This window comes from Somniosus microcephalus, chromosome 22, assembly GCF_052327205.1.
Source record: "Somniosus microcephalus isolate GS21.2 chromosome 22, FLI_Smic_1.0, whole genome shotgun sequence".
Taxonomy (NCBI): domain Eukaryota; kingdom Metazoa; phylum Chordata; class Chondrichthyes; order Squaliformes; family Somniosidae; genus Somniosus; species Somniosus microcephalus.
This window is the reverse complement of record NC_141008.1, coordinates 40,826,654-40,841,647: the sequence shown is the minus strand read 5'-3', so window position 1 is coordinate 40,841,647 and position 14,994 is coordinate 40,826,654. Positions and strand designations below refer to the sequence as shown.

Sequence of the window (14,994 nt, the reverse complement as noted above, 5' to 3'; positions counted from 1 at the left end):
GGCGCTGGGTACCCCGTTGACGGCGAACAGTTTCAGCCGCTGGGCTGGCTCTCGCTCAGTTCCCCTTGCTCGGGCTCTGTCTCTCTCCCGCTCGCTCGGCTCTACCGGCGCTGGGTACACCCCGTTGACGGCGAACAGTTTCAGCCGCTGGACTGGCTCTCGCTCAGTCTCCCTTGGTCGGCTCTGCCTCTCCCGCTCGCTCGGCTCCCAATCGCGCCTCCCAGCCCTCTCGCAGTCCGGTGCTTCCCTCCCCGGCTGCGGCTGAGTTTTTATATCTTCCTGCGCCTACGCTCCCGGTCGCAGCGCTTCGTGGCTTCGGTCGCTGCCCGGCCTTTTTCGCCGGTCGCGGTCTAGCTGTCTCACGACGCCATTGCGTCCCCAGCCTGTCTGTACCGCGGCTTCCTTGCTCCACGCTGCCCCAGTCTCAGCACCTCTGGGCCCAACTTCTGTCCGGCTCCTTTCCCCCTCGACCGTGGTTGAGTGCACCGCCCTTATCCTCCGGTTATTCTTTTTACTTTTCCCTTACTCACAGTCACCGTGGCCGGCTTGCTTCTCGTGCTGATCGGCTCACTCCTTACCGTGGCAGAAGGGACAGTCAGTGCCTGTTGCTGATGGAAGTCTTTGTCTCTGAATTCTTCCTCCTTTCCAGCTCTGCAGACTCGAGTTTTCTCCCAGCAGAATGACGAGGGCGGTTGCCTCTTCTCGACGCTCGTTAACTGCTTCGGAAGTATTGTTGCCGCAGGGTACGATCGGACTCGTCGCCACTGTAAAGTCTGTGGGTTGTTTAGTTAATTAATACACAGACTACCAGAGTAACTTAAAACAGGACTTTACTATTCGAAGGTCAGGGCGAATCTGCCAAATAAATCCTGACACAGCACGTATATACCGGTGTGGTCACCGTCGGTATTACAGTATACAGAAGCCAACAAAGTAGTGCCACACCTAAAATAGTTCTCTTAAAGGTGAACGGTTACATACAATGGTTTTCTTAAAGGTAGACGGATACATACACTACAGTTCAATTGAAGGAAATTCTGGCTTATCCTCTACTAAGTGTCAGGCAGGCAGTCTGGGGTCAAAGGAAGTGGTACAGAGGTAGAATTCTGTGTCTTCAACGTAAGTATAGAACTGATCCCTTGCCTATGGTTGGTGTCACTGAGGGGTAGTATGTAGATGGGGGAGAGAAGAGAGCTAAGGATGGATCTTTTGGGATCTCCAAAGTCACAGGAGGAGAAGCTTGTATATGCGTGGCTCTACTGGGACAAGTAGGAGTGGAACCACACAAGGACAGTCCGTGCAGCTGGACCGTGAAGGAGAAGTAGTGGAGGAGGAAGGTCATGTTGAATGCCACAGAGAGGTTGAGATGGACAATATTCTACGGTTGCAGTTACAGAGGCTGCTATTGGTCACTTAGACTAGGGTGGTCTTGGTGTTATGAGCAGAGCAGAAAGTGAACGCAAGGGATTCAAAAAGGAAGTCATGGGAGAGGTGTGCACACAGCTGGGAAGTGATAACATATTCAAGGAATAAAAACAGAAAATGCAGGAGAAACTCAGCAGGTCAGGCAGCATCTGTGAAGAGAGAAACAGAGTTAACGTTTGAGGTCGATGACCTTTCGACAGAACTGGAAAAAAGCAGGAAATGGAACAGATGTTTAAGCAAGTGAAGAGGCTGGGAAAGGGGGGAGGGGATGAATGAACAAAAGGGAAGGTTTGTGATAGGATGAAAGGCGGGAGAGGTTAAGAGACATTAAGAGATAGTCAAGGCAAAAGGAGACAGGTTAAGAAACAAAGGATGGCTCTAGATGAAGTGTAGATTGCGCTGGCAGAACGAAAGACAGCTGCCATGTTCAAGGACCTTGGACAGGAAAGAAGGTGTTCCCTAAAGTCCAAAAGTCACAGACCTGAGTGAACAACTAGCCTTGTTTCTGTGCCTTCCACCCAACAGACAAATTCTGATACTGCTCCAAGATCATCCTGGAAAGCAAGGATAAACCACGACTCCTCTTCTCCGCAATAAACCACCTCCTGAAACTTCTTACCCTCTCCCCACCCCTTCCACCCTCACCTCTAACATTAAGTGCAAGAAACTCATGTACTTCCACTGAGAAATCTAATTTGATGTTGTGAATTGAATTGAATTCTTAATTATTTATTATAATTTGTTATGTGGTGCAATGGTAACTTTGAATCAGGAAGAAAGAAATAAGCAAACTAAGGCTGCTCAACAATCTCCTACAGAATATTAAAATAATAATCTTATCTGGGAAACATACTTGTATCCATTGTCATTAGGAAAGCAGTGTGCTGCTGATAAGAGCCACCATTGACTGATAACTGATGCTGCACACACATGTGCGTGTATAGTTGTCACTTGAAGGCTAACTTGCCAAGGCCATGCACCTTCCACTGCAGCCCGACCTCCTACTATTCGTGATTGACTTGTTCTTACCGAAACAGATCTTGTCCCACATTCTGAAAAAAAAGAGATTTAAATTTACAAAGCTTAATATCTCTCCGCTTTACCAGCAGAACTCATAAGGTTCCTTCACACAGACACCCTTGGTGGTCTGGAGCCAGTGCAGCTCCCAGAAGGTCAAACCATTGGAGGGGATTTTCAGTTCTTGCTATAGCCAATTATATACTAACAAGATCAGCATGAACTGTTCGCTGCTTTAAGATTTTGGCACTATGATGATAGCTAAAATCAGCAAAATAAATAAGTCTACTACATTTTCCTTTACTTTATAAAATATATTGTGGAGCTGGGGGAACCATAAGAACATAAGAAATAGGAGCAGGATTATGCCATACAGCTTGCTCGTATGCTTGCTCGAGCTTGCTCCACCAATCAATAAGATCATGGCTGCTCTTCGACCTCAACACCACTTTCCCACCCAATCCCCAATTCCCTTAGAGTCCAAGAAATTTCTCCTCATCTCACTCTTAAATGGCCGACCCCTTATCCTGAGACTATGCCCCCTAGTTCTAAACTCTCCAGCCAGGGGAAACAGCCTCTCAGCATCTACCCTGTCAAGCCCTCTAAGAATCTTATATGTTTCAATGAGATTAACTCTCATTCTTCTAAACTCCAGAGAATATAGACCCAATCTACTCAATCTCTCCTCACAGGGCAACCCTCTCATCTCAGGGATCAATCTAGTGAACCTTTGTTGCACCGCCTCTAAGGCAAGTATATCCTTCCTTAGATAAGGAGACCAAAACTGTGCACAGTACTCCAGGTGTGGTCTCGCCAAAGCCCTGTGCAATTGTAGCAGACTTTCTTACTTTTGCACTCCAAACCCTTTGCAATAAAGGCTAACCTACCATTTGCCTTCCTAATTCCTTGCTGTACCTGCATGTTAACTTTCTGTGATTCATGTACAAGGACACCCAAATCCCTCTGTACACCAACATTTAATAGTTTTTCACCATGTTTTCCTATTCTTTCTAACCTCACATTTCCCTTCATTATACTCCATCTGATACCTTCTTGCCCACTCACTTAACTTGTCTATGTCCCCTTGTAGACTCTTTGGCCTAGAAATTCGGTGGGCTGCGCCACCAGTTAGCGCCCAAAGAGGGCACTTAGTGGCTTTAGCGCCACTGGCCACGCCCCCCGCGAAATTTAGCGGGGCGCTAATGGCGGCATTAGCCTGCAGCGCTGCGCCGCCACCAATGACGTCATCGGTGTGCGCAGCGCCCCGCTACCGCCCCGATCGCGATATTGGTTCGCGCCCCCCGCTGTAACGCCGGTCGCAATCTGCGATCGGTTCAGGGGGGCCGACCTGCGGCGGTAGTGGCGCTAATTAAAGGGGAGGTGCGGGGCGGCCATTATTTTTGCTGGCCGCCTGCCAGCACCTCCTCATGCCGCCATCCCCGGCCTCCTGAGCCCCCCCCCCCCACCCCCGGGCAGTGCCGGCTGTGTGGCGCTGCGGCACGTTGCGCTGCGATATTCAGTTTCAGCGCCCCAAGAGGGACGCGGGGCGCCTCGAGCAGCGCCCCGCTTCCGTTTGGGGCGCTGAAACTGAATATCGCGCTGGCGCAATCGGCTCCTTCTGGGGCGGGACTTCCGGCGCCCAGGCGAGCTTGGCGCCCCACCGAATTTCTAAGCTTTGTGTCCTCCTCACAGCTTACTGTCCCACCTAGCTTTGTATCGTCAGCAAACCTGGATACAGTACACTCGGTCCCTTCATTTAGGTCATTAATATAGATTGTAAATAGCTGAGGCCCAAGCACTGATCCTTGCGGCACCCCACTAGTTACAACCTCCAAATCTGAAAATGGCCCGTTTATCCCTATTCTCTGTTTTCTGTCCATTAAGCAATCCTCTATCCAAGATAATATATTACCCCCAAACCCATGAGCCCTTATCTTGCGTAGCAACCTTTCATGTGGCACCTTACCGAATGCCTTTTGAAAATCCAAATACACTGCATTCACTGGTTCCCCTTAGTTACATCCTCAAAAAACTCTAATAAATTTGTTAAACGTGATTTCCCTTTCATAAAAGCATGTTGACTCTGCTTAATCATATTATGATTGTCTAAGTGCCCTGTTATCACTTCCTTAATGGATTCCAGCATTTTCCCTACTATTGATGTCAGGCTAACTGGCCTGTAGTTCCCTGTTTTTTCTCTCCTTCCTTTCTTGAATAGCAGTGTTACATTTGCTACCTTCCAATCCACTGGGACCATTCCAGGATCTAGGGAATTTTGGAAGATCACAACCAATGTATCCACTATCTCTGCAGCCACCTCTTTTAGAACCCTAGGATGTAGGCCATCAGTACATGGGGATTTGTTGGATTTTAGTCCCATTAATTTCTCCAGTACTTTCTCTTTGCTAATATTAATGACTTTAAGTTCCTCAATCTCATTAGACACTTGGGGGCAAAATTGGGTCACGCCCCCTTCGGGGCGCTAACTTCGCCGGGCCCAAAAAAGTTAGCGCCCCCACGCCCAAAATTCACTGGTAGCGCCCCAAGAGGGAAGTGGGGTGCTACTGGAAGCACTCCCCCTCCCTCTTGGGGTGCTGCGAGTGAATATTGTGGAGCGGCGTGCCGCGGTACTGCAGGCCTTCCTCCCCTTCTTAAAGCGGAGGGGCCTAGCGCAGTGCGACCCAGGGCCCAGCTGGGCGACCAGGGATCGGAGTGCCGGCAAAAGAGCCCGGCACTCAAGAGAAGTGCCGGACTCACAGAGTGTAGCTGGCACCCTGCGGGGGGGGGGCTTCACAGGAGGCCTGGGACAGCAACGGGGGCAGGTTCTGGCAGGCGGCCAGCAACAAAAATGGTCGCCCGGCATCTCCCCTTTAATTTGCAACACCCCGGCCGCAGGTAGGCCCACTTGACCATGTCGGACATGGCGTCCAGCGGTAAGTCAGGGGGCGTTACCGAAGATCATGGCCGGGGCGTGAGCGGGGCGCTGCGCACGGCGATGACATCATCGCCAGAGGCGCAGCGTCACGGGGCGCTAACGGTTACCGCCGCCACTAACCTCCTGCTGAATTTCGCGGGAGGCATTAGCGGCGCTGCGCCCAGGCACTAGTTGCTTTGCGCCCCATTAGTGCCCGCTTAGGGTGCTAATGGGAGACGCAAATCAGCCGAATTTCCCCCCCCCCAGGTTTCCCACTATTTCTGGTATTTTTTTGTGTTTTCTACTGGTGAAGACAAAATATTTGTTTAATGATAGAACATTTATATTTCACTGAGGGAACAGTTATATTTCACTTTTTATCTGCTGTTTGCCTACAGCAAGTTAGAAAACTAGCAAAAGTTCACGCCAAAAAATGATAACTCAAAAACAGCTTTGAATATCGGTCTACCACATTGAAAGTGCAATGGATCATTCACTTGTCAATTTAAGCCACAGATATACCTAACAATCCATCACTTGTATGGCAGAGGATTGCAAAAAGTGCAGTGATTTTTCTTTGTTTCTCAAGGAGAAGTTGGGGCTATTGTGGGTCTGTATTGGTTCCCTCTGTTGCTAAGTCTACAATTAAGCTGCAGTTAACAACTGTCACAGTGTTGTGGGGACGTGTTTCTCCCATCGATCGCCCAGGTCACAGAGGCACTCTTCTTCTGACCTCTCCTCCGGGGAGTGCTGGCACTATTCTCCCTATACTCCCCCCACTGGCACTGATACCCAGATTTGCCCCATGCCGCTGTTCTCAGCTTTTACCTCACGCTGCAGCTTTGCACTGGGATCCAACTCTGCTGCGGGTGGAAATTTTAATCCCACAAAACTATGGTAAGATCACGAATTGCTGCCTCCCCTCCCCCAGCCCAGCCTCAAGCATCAATAAGAATTATTTTATAACTTAACGTGTCATTTTCATTTGACGTTACTATGAGAAATTTTACTCATTGTTAATTTTTATCCATCAGTGCAGGTAAGTGGATGTTGGATCTTAAATGCTGAAGGGGAGAAATTCCCACACAGCCTCGGGTGACTGTCTGTGTGGAGTTTGCACATTCTCCCCGTGTTTGCGTGGGTTTCCTCCGGGTGCTCCGGTTTCCTCCCACAGTCCAAAGATGTGCGGGTTAGGTTGATTGGCCATGATAAAAATTAACCCTTAGTGTTAGGGGGGATTAAATACGTGGGGTTACGGGGATAGGGCTTGGGTGGGATGGCTGTCGGTGTAGGGACCGGGTGCTAGGGTTTGGATGATCAGCCATGATCTCGTTGAATGGCGGAGCAGGCTCGAAGGGCCGAATGGTCTACTCCTGCTCCTATCTTCTATGTTTCTATGTTTCTATTATAGCCCCGTTTGGGGCACTAACTTTTAAAAGTTGAAAAAATTAGCACCAGGCGCTAATGTCTTTCAACTTTAAAAAATATTCCGATTTACGCTCCAGGAAGGAAGTGGAGCGCTAAATCAAGCGTCCACTTCATTCCTGGAGCGCGACAGGCAGCAGGCGGGGTAGTAGGTGAGCAGCGTTGGACACTGGGCCATGCAGCGCTGCCACATTGGAAGGCTCCTTCCCTCCCTTAAAGGGAAGGGCCATCGCTGCAGGCTCTGCAAGAGAAAGCAACTTACCTAGTCCCCGACGGCAGCCGTGATTCAGCCCGATGCACTGCAGCAGAGTGCCGGGCTGATCGAGCGCCGGGAAAAAAAGCAAAAAAAAACAGAGAACAAGCATTTCTGTATTTTTATTCCTACCTCGGCCACCTCGCCTTTAATTATCGCCCCCGAAGCGCCCGGCCTCCCGATGAACGCCTCCTGCAGCTGCCGGTGTTTTCGCCCAGCGATGCTGCAAGGGGCGAAACCAAAGTTCGGGTCCGGGGCACTACTGGGGCGATGCATACGGCAATGACGTCATGATCTCCGGGCGAAGGTGATCGTGGCGCAACGCCATACCACCACCGCAAATCTCCTGCCGAATTTAGCGGGAGGCGATATTCTCGCCGTGCCTGGGCGGTAAGTGGTTAGCGCCCCATTATCGTCCTCCCGGAGGCGTTAACGGGAGGCACTAACCAGCCGAATTTCTAGCCCTAAGTGTCCACATAGAACATGGATGATTGATACATGTGTTAGATTGATCCATGTCCATGTAGTGTAGGGCTTATGGTACTGGATCAGTAACCCCGAGATGAGTTCAAGTTGTGAAATTGAATTCAATAAATCTGGTCATTTGTGAGCTATCACCAGAATACAAAATGAGCATGAAAGCTGCTGGATTGTCATAGAAACCCAACCAGTTCACTAATGCCCTTCAGGGAAGGGAACCTGCCACCTTCGTTTGGCCTACACTTGATTCCAGTCCACATTACAAGACCGAGTGGAGGAACACACCTCCATTACACTCCATTACTAAAATTGGATTTAGCAACAGAAGGTACTGATACATATCCACAGAAACCCCAATTTCTCACGGAATGAGGAAAAACCTCTGCAATTTTTGCCACAATCTTTTTTAAAAATTCATTGATGGGATGTGGGCATCGCTGGCTAGGCCTGCATTTAGTGCCCATCCCTAATTGCCCTTGAGAAGATGGTGGTGAGCCGCCTTCTTGAACCGCTGCAGTCCATATGGTGTAGGTACACCCACAATGCTGTTAGGAAGGGAGTTCCAGGATTTTGGCCCAGCGACAGTGAAGGAACTGCGATACAGGTCCAAGTCTGGATGGTGTGTGGCTTGGAGGGGAACTTGTAGGTGGTGATGTTCCCATGGGTCTGCTGCCCTTGTCCTTCTAAGTGGTAGAGGTTGCGGGTTTGGAAGGTGCTGTTGAAGAAGCTTTGGCGAGTTGCTGCAGTGCATCTTGTAGATGGTACACACTGCAGCCACAGTGCGCCGGTGGTGGAGGGAGTAAATGTTGAAGGTGCTATACAACGTTAAGTTAAATTGTGACGTTACCTGCTAATGCTCTCAGAAGTGGCCGAGCAAGCTACTCAGTTGTGCAAACAGTCGCTTACAAGTAGGGATGGGCAATAAACGCACTTGCCAGCATCACCCGCATGCTAAGAACAATTTTTTTATAATTGTCATTTGTATCCAAAAACTAATGGTCTATAACTTCTCAATCAAATTATTATAAAATCCTTCAAGCGGCTTAACCAGTGTTGAAAGAAAAGTTAATCAGGAAACATTAGCATCAAGCTGTGGCGATCGTGTGTTTTTAGTCTGAAGTACTAATTAAATTACCTGCTGCCACGTGACCGGATCACGTGGTTCCCTGCAGCCACAGAAGAGATTTGTAGAGCATTCTGGGCAACCCTGCAGTAGCAGTGAGCCAGCATGGGAATGTTTAAATCCCACAATCATGTCTGTCACCAAACACTGACAAGTGGACACAACTCAAGAAACACTGAAATGCCAACACTTGGCATGAATGAATTAGTGTTTTGGCAGACATCATCTGCCAGAACATCCTTTATAGTTGATAGTGTCAATAAATTCAAGCGGGGACTGGATAGATGTTTTACAGAGAAAGTGATTGAGAGATATGGGAGATAGAGTAGTCTATGGTATTTTTTGAATTTAGGATTTAGTCAATTAGATGGCAATGGTCTCTTCCGATCCTATACATTCCTATGTCCTGTTTTGTATTGCTACCTTATCTTGACTCTCCTCATAATAGATAGAGACTGTGGGCTGGATTTTCTCAATGGGGAGCTTGTGGAGGTGGGACTCCCACTTGTTGGGTTTTAGTCCTGCCTCCATCGACTTGTGGCCAACCCACGCTATTTTCCCTTGATGGACCTTGTTAAGCCTGCCCAGCGGGCTTAGCAGGCCAATTAAGGGAAAGCCGGTTACTGGTGACGTCAGCAAGTGATGTTTCATCTGTCAAGAGCTTTTGACAGATGAAATGTCAGCATTTGACAGCTCTGTAAATCTGTCAAACACTGACAATCTGTCCTCTAAGTTGAGTCCTTCCACTCAGGCTCACTTGATCTCTCCTGAGCAGAAAGCAGAAGGCTGCAGCTTTTGACAGTTCAGCGGCCATTCTCCTTTCTGAGCTGGTGAGATGAGCGACTCCCGAGACCTGAAGGGTTGAAGCCTGCAGGAAGAAGTAAAGGTAAGTAAAACTTATTAAAACACTTTACACTCACCTCTCTACACTTGCACCCATCACTCACCTGCACACCAGACATCTCGGCCCCTCCAACCCCCGCAGACTGACGGCCCGCCTCGCTGACCCTGGCGAGGTTCGGAGCTGTCGGGAAGCCCACACTTCAGGGCTGAAAATAGGGATTCTCAAAACAACTGCCTGTTCACTACCTGCGAACAGACAGTTAATTGGCACTAATCCCCTTTCCGCCTTGGGGAGGCAGCTCCCAGCGCGGGTCAGGTACCCGCCTCCTGGGAAGATGGCACAGAGGCGGGTTGGGGGCTGGATGGGCACCCGCCCCCAGATTCTGCCATTTTCCCGGCAGTCCCGCCTCCTTACCCGCCACCCCAGGGCTGGCAAAATCACCGCCGTCTTTTGTCTCCACTGGTCCTATCACCATCTCATCTCATTTTGAATACCTCTTAATGTCTCTTCACTTCTCTTTTGTTCTCTCCCAACCTGGCCTCTTAATCTATTTCATTTCCTGTGCTTTTTTAGTCTTGACAAAGGGTTCACCCGAAACGTCGACTCTAATTTCTCTCCACGGATGTTGCCTGGCCTGCTGAGTTTTTCCAGCATTTTCTGTTGTTATTTCCCACACAATCAAGTATTGATTATCTTATTTTATTTAAAGAAAGGTATTGCAGAGATACCAACTTGCTGTAATTAATAAGCAGTCTTCAAATTTTTGTGTAAAACCAAATTTTCACACAGTTTGCAAAATTCTGACGTATCAAATTGAAGATGGAAGAGTAATGGCAGAAATCAAGACATATTACACAAATATATATTGCTGCTACCAAGTACAAGTAAGATCGCCTAATTTCCAAGGCCTTGATACAGTCGAGACTAGAGATGTTCGTCTATATTTAGCGGGTCCTTTCTGTGAATAAACACCATATTGGGGTTTTCTGCTCAGATGGTACAACATTGCTGGACAAGAGGCAGTTGAAATAGATAACCCAGAGAAGCAGTTTACTCATTTGTCCAAACAGAAATCCTCCAAATACTCTCATTTGGGCTAAAGAAACGAATAATCTCGTAGAGATTACATCATAATCTTAACTCTTCAATGTGGGTCATGTACACACTGACATTTAAGTGTGAGTCCTGACAGCCACTTCCAGCACAAAAGCAGCCCCAGCAATGAGTTATAAAATGCTATAAAATTAAAACCATATATATCCAATGCCAGGGAGAGCCCCTCAATGCTATCCTATACTCTTAAGGTTCAGGTTGCAAACAAATTAAGGAAATGAGTAAAAAACGTAGAATACTAATCACAGGGGATTTCAACTACCCCGATATTAATTGGACAGAAGAGGTAGGTAAAGGGGATAAGGGAGTGGAGTTCCTACAATGTGTGCAGAACTCCTTTCTAACCCAATATGTTAAAAGCCCAACAAGGGAGGATTCGCTATTGGATCTAGTGATGGGGAATGAACCAGAGCAGATAAAAGAGGTAAAAGTAGGGGAACATCTAGGCAATAGTGACCATAATGTAATACGCTTTAAGATAATAATTGAGAAGGACATAAGTATGACAAAGACCAGGGTAATAGATTGGAGAAAAACTGGTTTTGAGGGGCTGAGAATACAGGAAACTTTCTGATATCCGGCACTGATGGGACCGAGCTGGTGCCGTACCATCAAAAGTGCCGGACATACCAGCGTTAATGTTGAAACATACGGAACTGAAAAGCTCCGTGTGAATCAACAAACCCTGTTGCAGCTTCAAAACAGTCGGCTGCAGCTGCAAGCATCTCTAGCTGAAGCTGTTGCTATAGCTACAGACCTTGCAGTGTCTGACTGGGGAAAAAAAAGCAACGAGAGCTAAAAAAAACTTATAGAAAACGGCTCCTGATTTTTGCCGTTAGATCGAGTATTCCGGACATATAACCTCCGGGTAAACCAAAGTTTTGTGTAGAACTTTGGAAAATAAAATGGACAACAATATTGGCAAACAATGACGTAGAACAGCAATAGGAAACATTTAAAACGGTGTTCAACAGAGTCCAGGAAAAATATATTCCGCTAAAAAAAAACTAAACACTAAAGGGACACCATGGGTGAATAAAGCCATAAGGAAAAAACTGAGGGTAAGGAAAGAGGCATACATTAAGTACAGCAGGGGAGAGCATGATAAGGGAGAATACGAAGATATTAGGAGAGAAATAATAAAAGCAATTAGGAAAGCAAAGAGGAACTATGAAATTAAATTATCAAGGAACATAAAACAAAATAGTAAAATATTTTACAGGCACATAAATAAAAAAGGTCTAGATGGGAATAGGGCCACGAAGGGATGGATAGGATAATACCACAGGCAGCGACAGAGAGATGGCAGAAATATTAAATAATTACTTTACTTCAGTATTAGGGAGATAGAAAAGGTGGACATGACATTGGATCATGAGATTAGTAATGAAATAAATGCATTTAAAATAAAAAGAGGAGATATATTAAATAAACGAATCAAACTCAAAGAGGAGAAAACCCCTGGTCTGGGCGGATTACATCCACGCATTTTAAAAGAATCTAGGGAAGAGATAGCAGAGGCATTACTACACATATTTAATAATTCGTTAAAAAAGGTGTAGTGCCAGAGGACTGGCAGATAGCTAACGTAATACCGATATTTAAGAAGGGAGATAGAACATGTCCAGGGAACTATAGACCAGTTAGCTTAACATCGGTGGTAGGAAAAATGATGGAATTTCTACTAAAGGAGAAACAGAAGAACATCTAGAAGCCAAAAATATAATAATGAATAGTCAACATGGATTTCAAAAGGGAAAGTCTTGCTTGACCAACCTCATTGAATTTTTTGAAGAGGTAACAGAGAGAGTAGACAAAGGTAATGTAGTAGATGTAATTTATCTAGATTTTCAAAAGGCCTTCGATAAGGTACCACATAATAGACTGATGAACAAGGTCAGAGAATGCGGAGTCAGGGGACAAGTAGCAGAATGGATAGCTAGCTGGCTTCAAGACAGAAAGCAGAGAATAGGGGTAAAGGGTAGCTATTCACAGTGGCAGAAGGTGGGTAGTGGTGTTCCACAAGGATCAGTGCTGGGACCACTGTTGTTCACAATTTATTTTAACGATTTAGACTTTGGAATCAAAAACACAATTTCTAAATTTGTGAATGACACCAAATTGGGGGAGATAGTCAATACTGAGGAGGACTGCAACAAATTACAGGAGGACATTAATAAACTTGCAGAATGGGCATATAATTGGCAAATGAATTTCAATGCAGATAAATGTGAGGTATTACATTTTGGTAGGAAGAATAGGGAGGTAACTTATTACTTGGAGGGTGCGAGTCTAGGTGGGGTAGAGGAACAAAGGGATCACTGAGTACAAAAACACAAATCACTAAAAGTAGCGACACAGGTTACAAGGCCATAATAAAAGCAAACCAAGCACTAGGGTTAATTTCTAGAGGGATAGAATTGAAAAGTAGGGAAGTTATGCTAAACTTGTATCAAACCTTGGTTAGACCACACTTGGAGTACTGCATACAATTCTGGTCGCCATATTATAAAAAGGATATAGAGGCACTGGAGAGGGTGCAGAGAAGATGTACAAGGATGATACCGGAAATGCGAGGGTATACATATCAGGAAAGGTTGAACAGGCTGGGTCTCTTTTTTCTTGAAAAGAGAAGGCTGAGGGGTGACCTAGTAGAGATCTTTAAAATTATGAAAGGTTTTGATAGAGTGGATACAAAGAGAATGTTTCCACTTGTGGGGAAGAGCATAACTAGAGGCCATCAATATAAGATAGTCACCAAGAAATCCAATAGGGAATTCAGAAGAAACTTCTTTACTCAAAGAGTAGATAATGGGAGAGGGGGAAAAATTGGGTGGTGCCCCTTTCGGTGCGCTAACGTCACCAGGGCGCTAATTTTAGCTCCCCAAAAAAGTTAGCACCCCTCCACCGGAAATTCAGTAGTAGTGCCCCAAGCAGGAGGTCGCGCGCTACTGGAAGCACTCCACCTCCTTCTTGGAGCGCTGCTACTGAAGATCGTGGTGCTACATGCAACAGACGGCGCAAGGGAAGTTTGCGGCTGGGGTGCAAGCGGGGCGCTGTGTACGGTGATGACGTCACTGCCGGTAGCGCAGCGCCTCAGGGCGCTTTCGGCTTCTGCCGCCACTAACCTCCCGCTGAATTTCACGGGAGGTGCTAACACGACGCCACACCCGGGAGCTAGGGGATTTGCGCCCCGTTAGCACAAGAGGTGCAAATCAACCCAATTTTTCCCCCAGAGTGTTTCCACTTGTGGGGAAGAGCATAACTAGAGGCCATCAATATAAGATAGTCACCAAGAAATCCAATAGGGAATTCAGAAGAAACTTCTTTACCCAGAGGGTGGTGAGAATGTGGAACTCGCTACCACAGGGAGTGGTTGAGGCAAATTGTATAGATGCTATTATGGGGAGGCTAGATAAGCATATGAGGGAGAAGGGAATAGAGGGTTATGCTGATAGAAGAAAGGCGGGAGGAGACTCAAGTGGAGCATAAAGGCCGCCTTGGATTGGTTGGGCCGAATGGCCGTATATATCCTATGTAATCCTATGTGCTGAATCCCGCCATTAAATAATTGCCTAACCACCACAGGGTCCCATTTTTCTAAGTGTCTCAGAAGTTTGAGAATTCTGTAATTCCTGCCCATTATAGAGCAGGGCCACAATTCTACACTTGTCATAACCTTTGACATCTCAGCAGATGTTATACTAACATTTGCAACATTGGGAGAGATAAGGAAATAATCATTATCTGTAGAATGTTATTTCATATCTGCCGTTTAATCATGAAGACTCACATTTCCAAGGTTATGTTTAACAGTTTAAATGACTAAATTTCAAACCTGGCGTTAATATGCTTGGACCAATACATTAATGTACAGAAACGTCAAAAATCCCTCATTTTGTCTGGGGTTTATTTTAACTGGGGAAAAAAGAATTTTAGTCATTATGAAAACGGCAGCGAGGCAGCAGACTTACCTATTCCAGCTTCTCCATTTGCTAAAATAATGAAACTCGATAAAAAGACTGCACAGAACAAGAAACCATCGCTGAAACCCGGGCGGAAATCCCTGCTCATTATCCAGATTTTGTTTGACTGCAACACTTCAGCTAAACTGCAGCGATCGTCACTCAGCCATATTATGACGAAAAATCACAATGACTGTTCACTTCACAATGTCTTTCATCAGAAATCAATGCAATGCAATGAATGGATGTTTCATTGACACCCGTCAGACATAACCTGGAAATGTTCAATTCCACAGAACGTAACTGGACGTTTGATATAGTTTCTGTCTGGAATACATCTCCACTGTTACCGTGTAAATGGTTATTTAAGGTTTCCAAGCCGGGGCGCCCTGACCTTCAGGGTCTACTAGCTCATCAGATCTCGGCTTCTCTGTC

The 14,994-nt window shown here is 46.5% G+C and overlaps 1 protein-coding gene across 1 annotated transcript in view; it reads right to left on the bottom strand.

Annotated features, from left to right (window-relative positions):
• LOC147102197 (acrosin-like) overlaps positions 1-14,786 on the bottom strand; it is a 39,029-nt gene extending 24,243 nt beyond the window's left edge. Inside the window, exons 1-2 of the mRNA XM_085964489.1 lie at positions 14,569-14,786; positions 2,279-2,477 (exon numbers count right to left, since the gene is read on the bottom strand). Of these exons, the coding sequence (XP_085820615.1) occupies positions 2,279-2,477; positions 14,569-14,668 (299 nt within the window). The 5' untranslated portion in view covers positions 14,669-14,786. The remainder of the gene's footprint in view (positions 1-2,278; positions 2,478-14,568) is intronic.
• Positions 14,787-14,994: the final 208 nt, after the last annotated feature.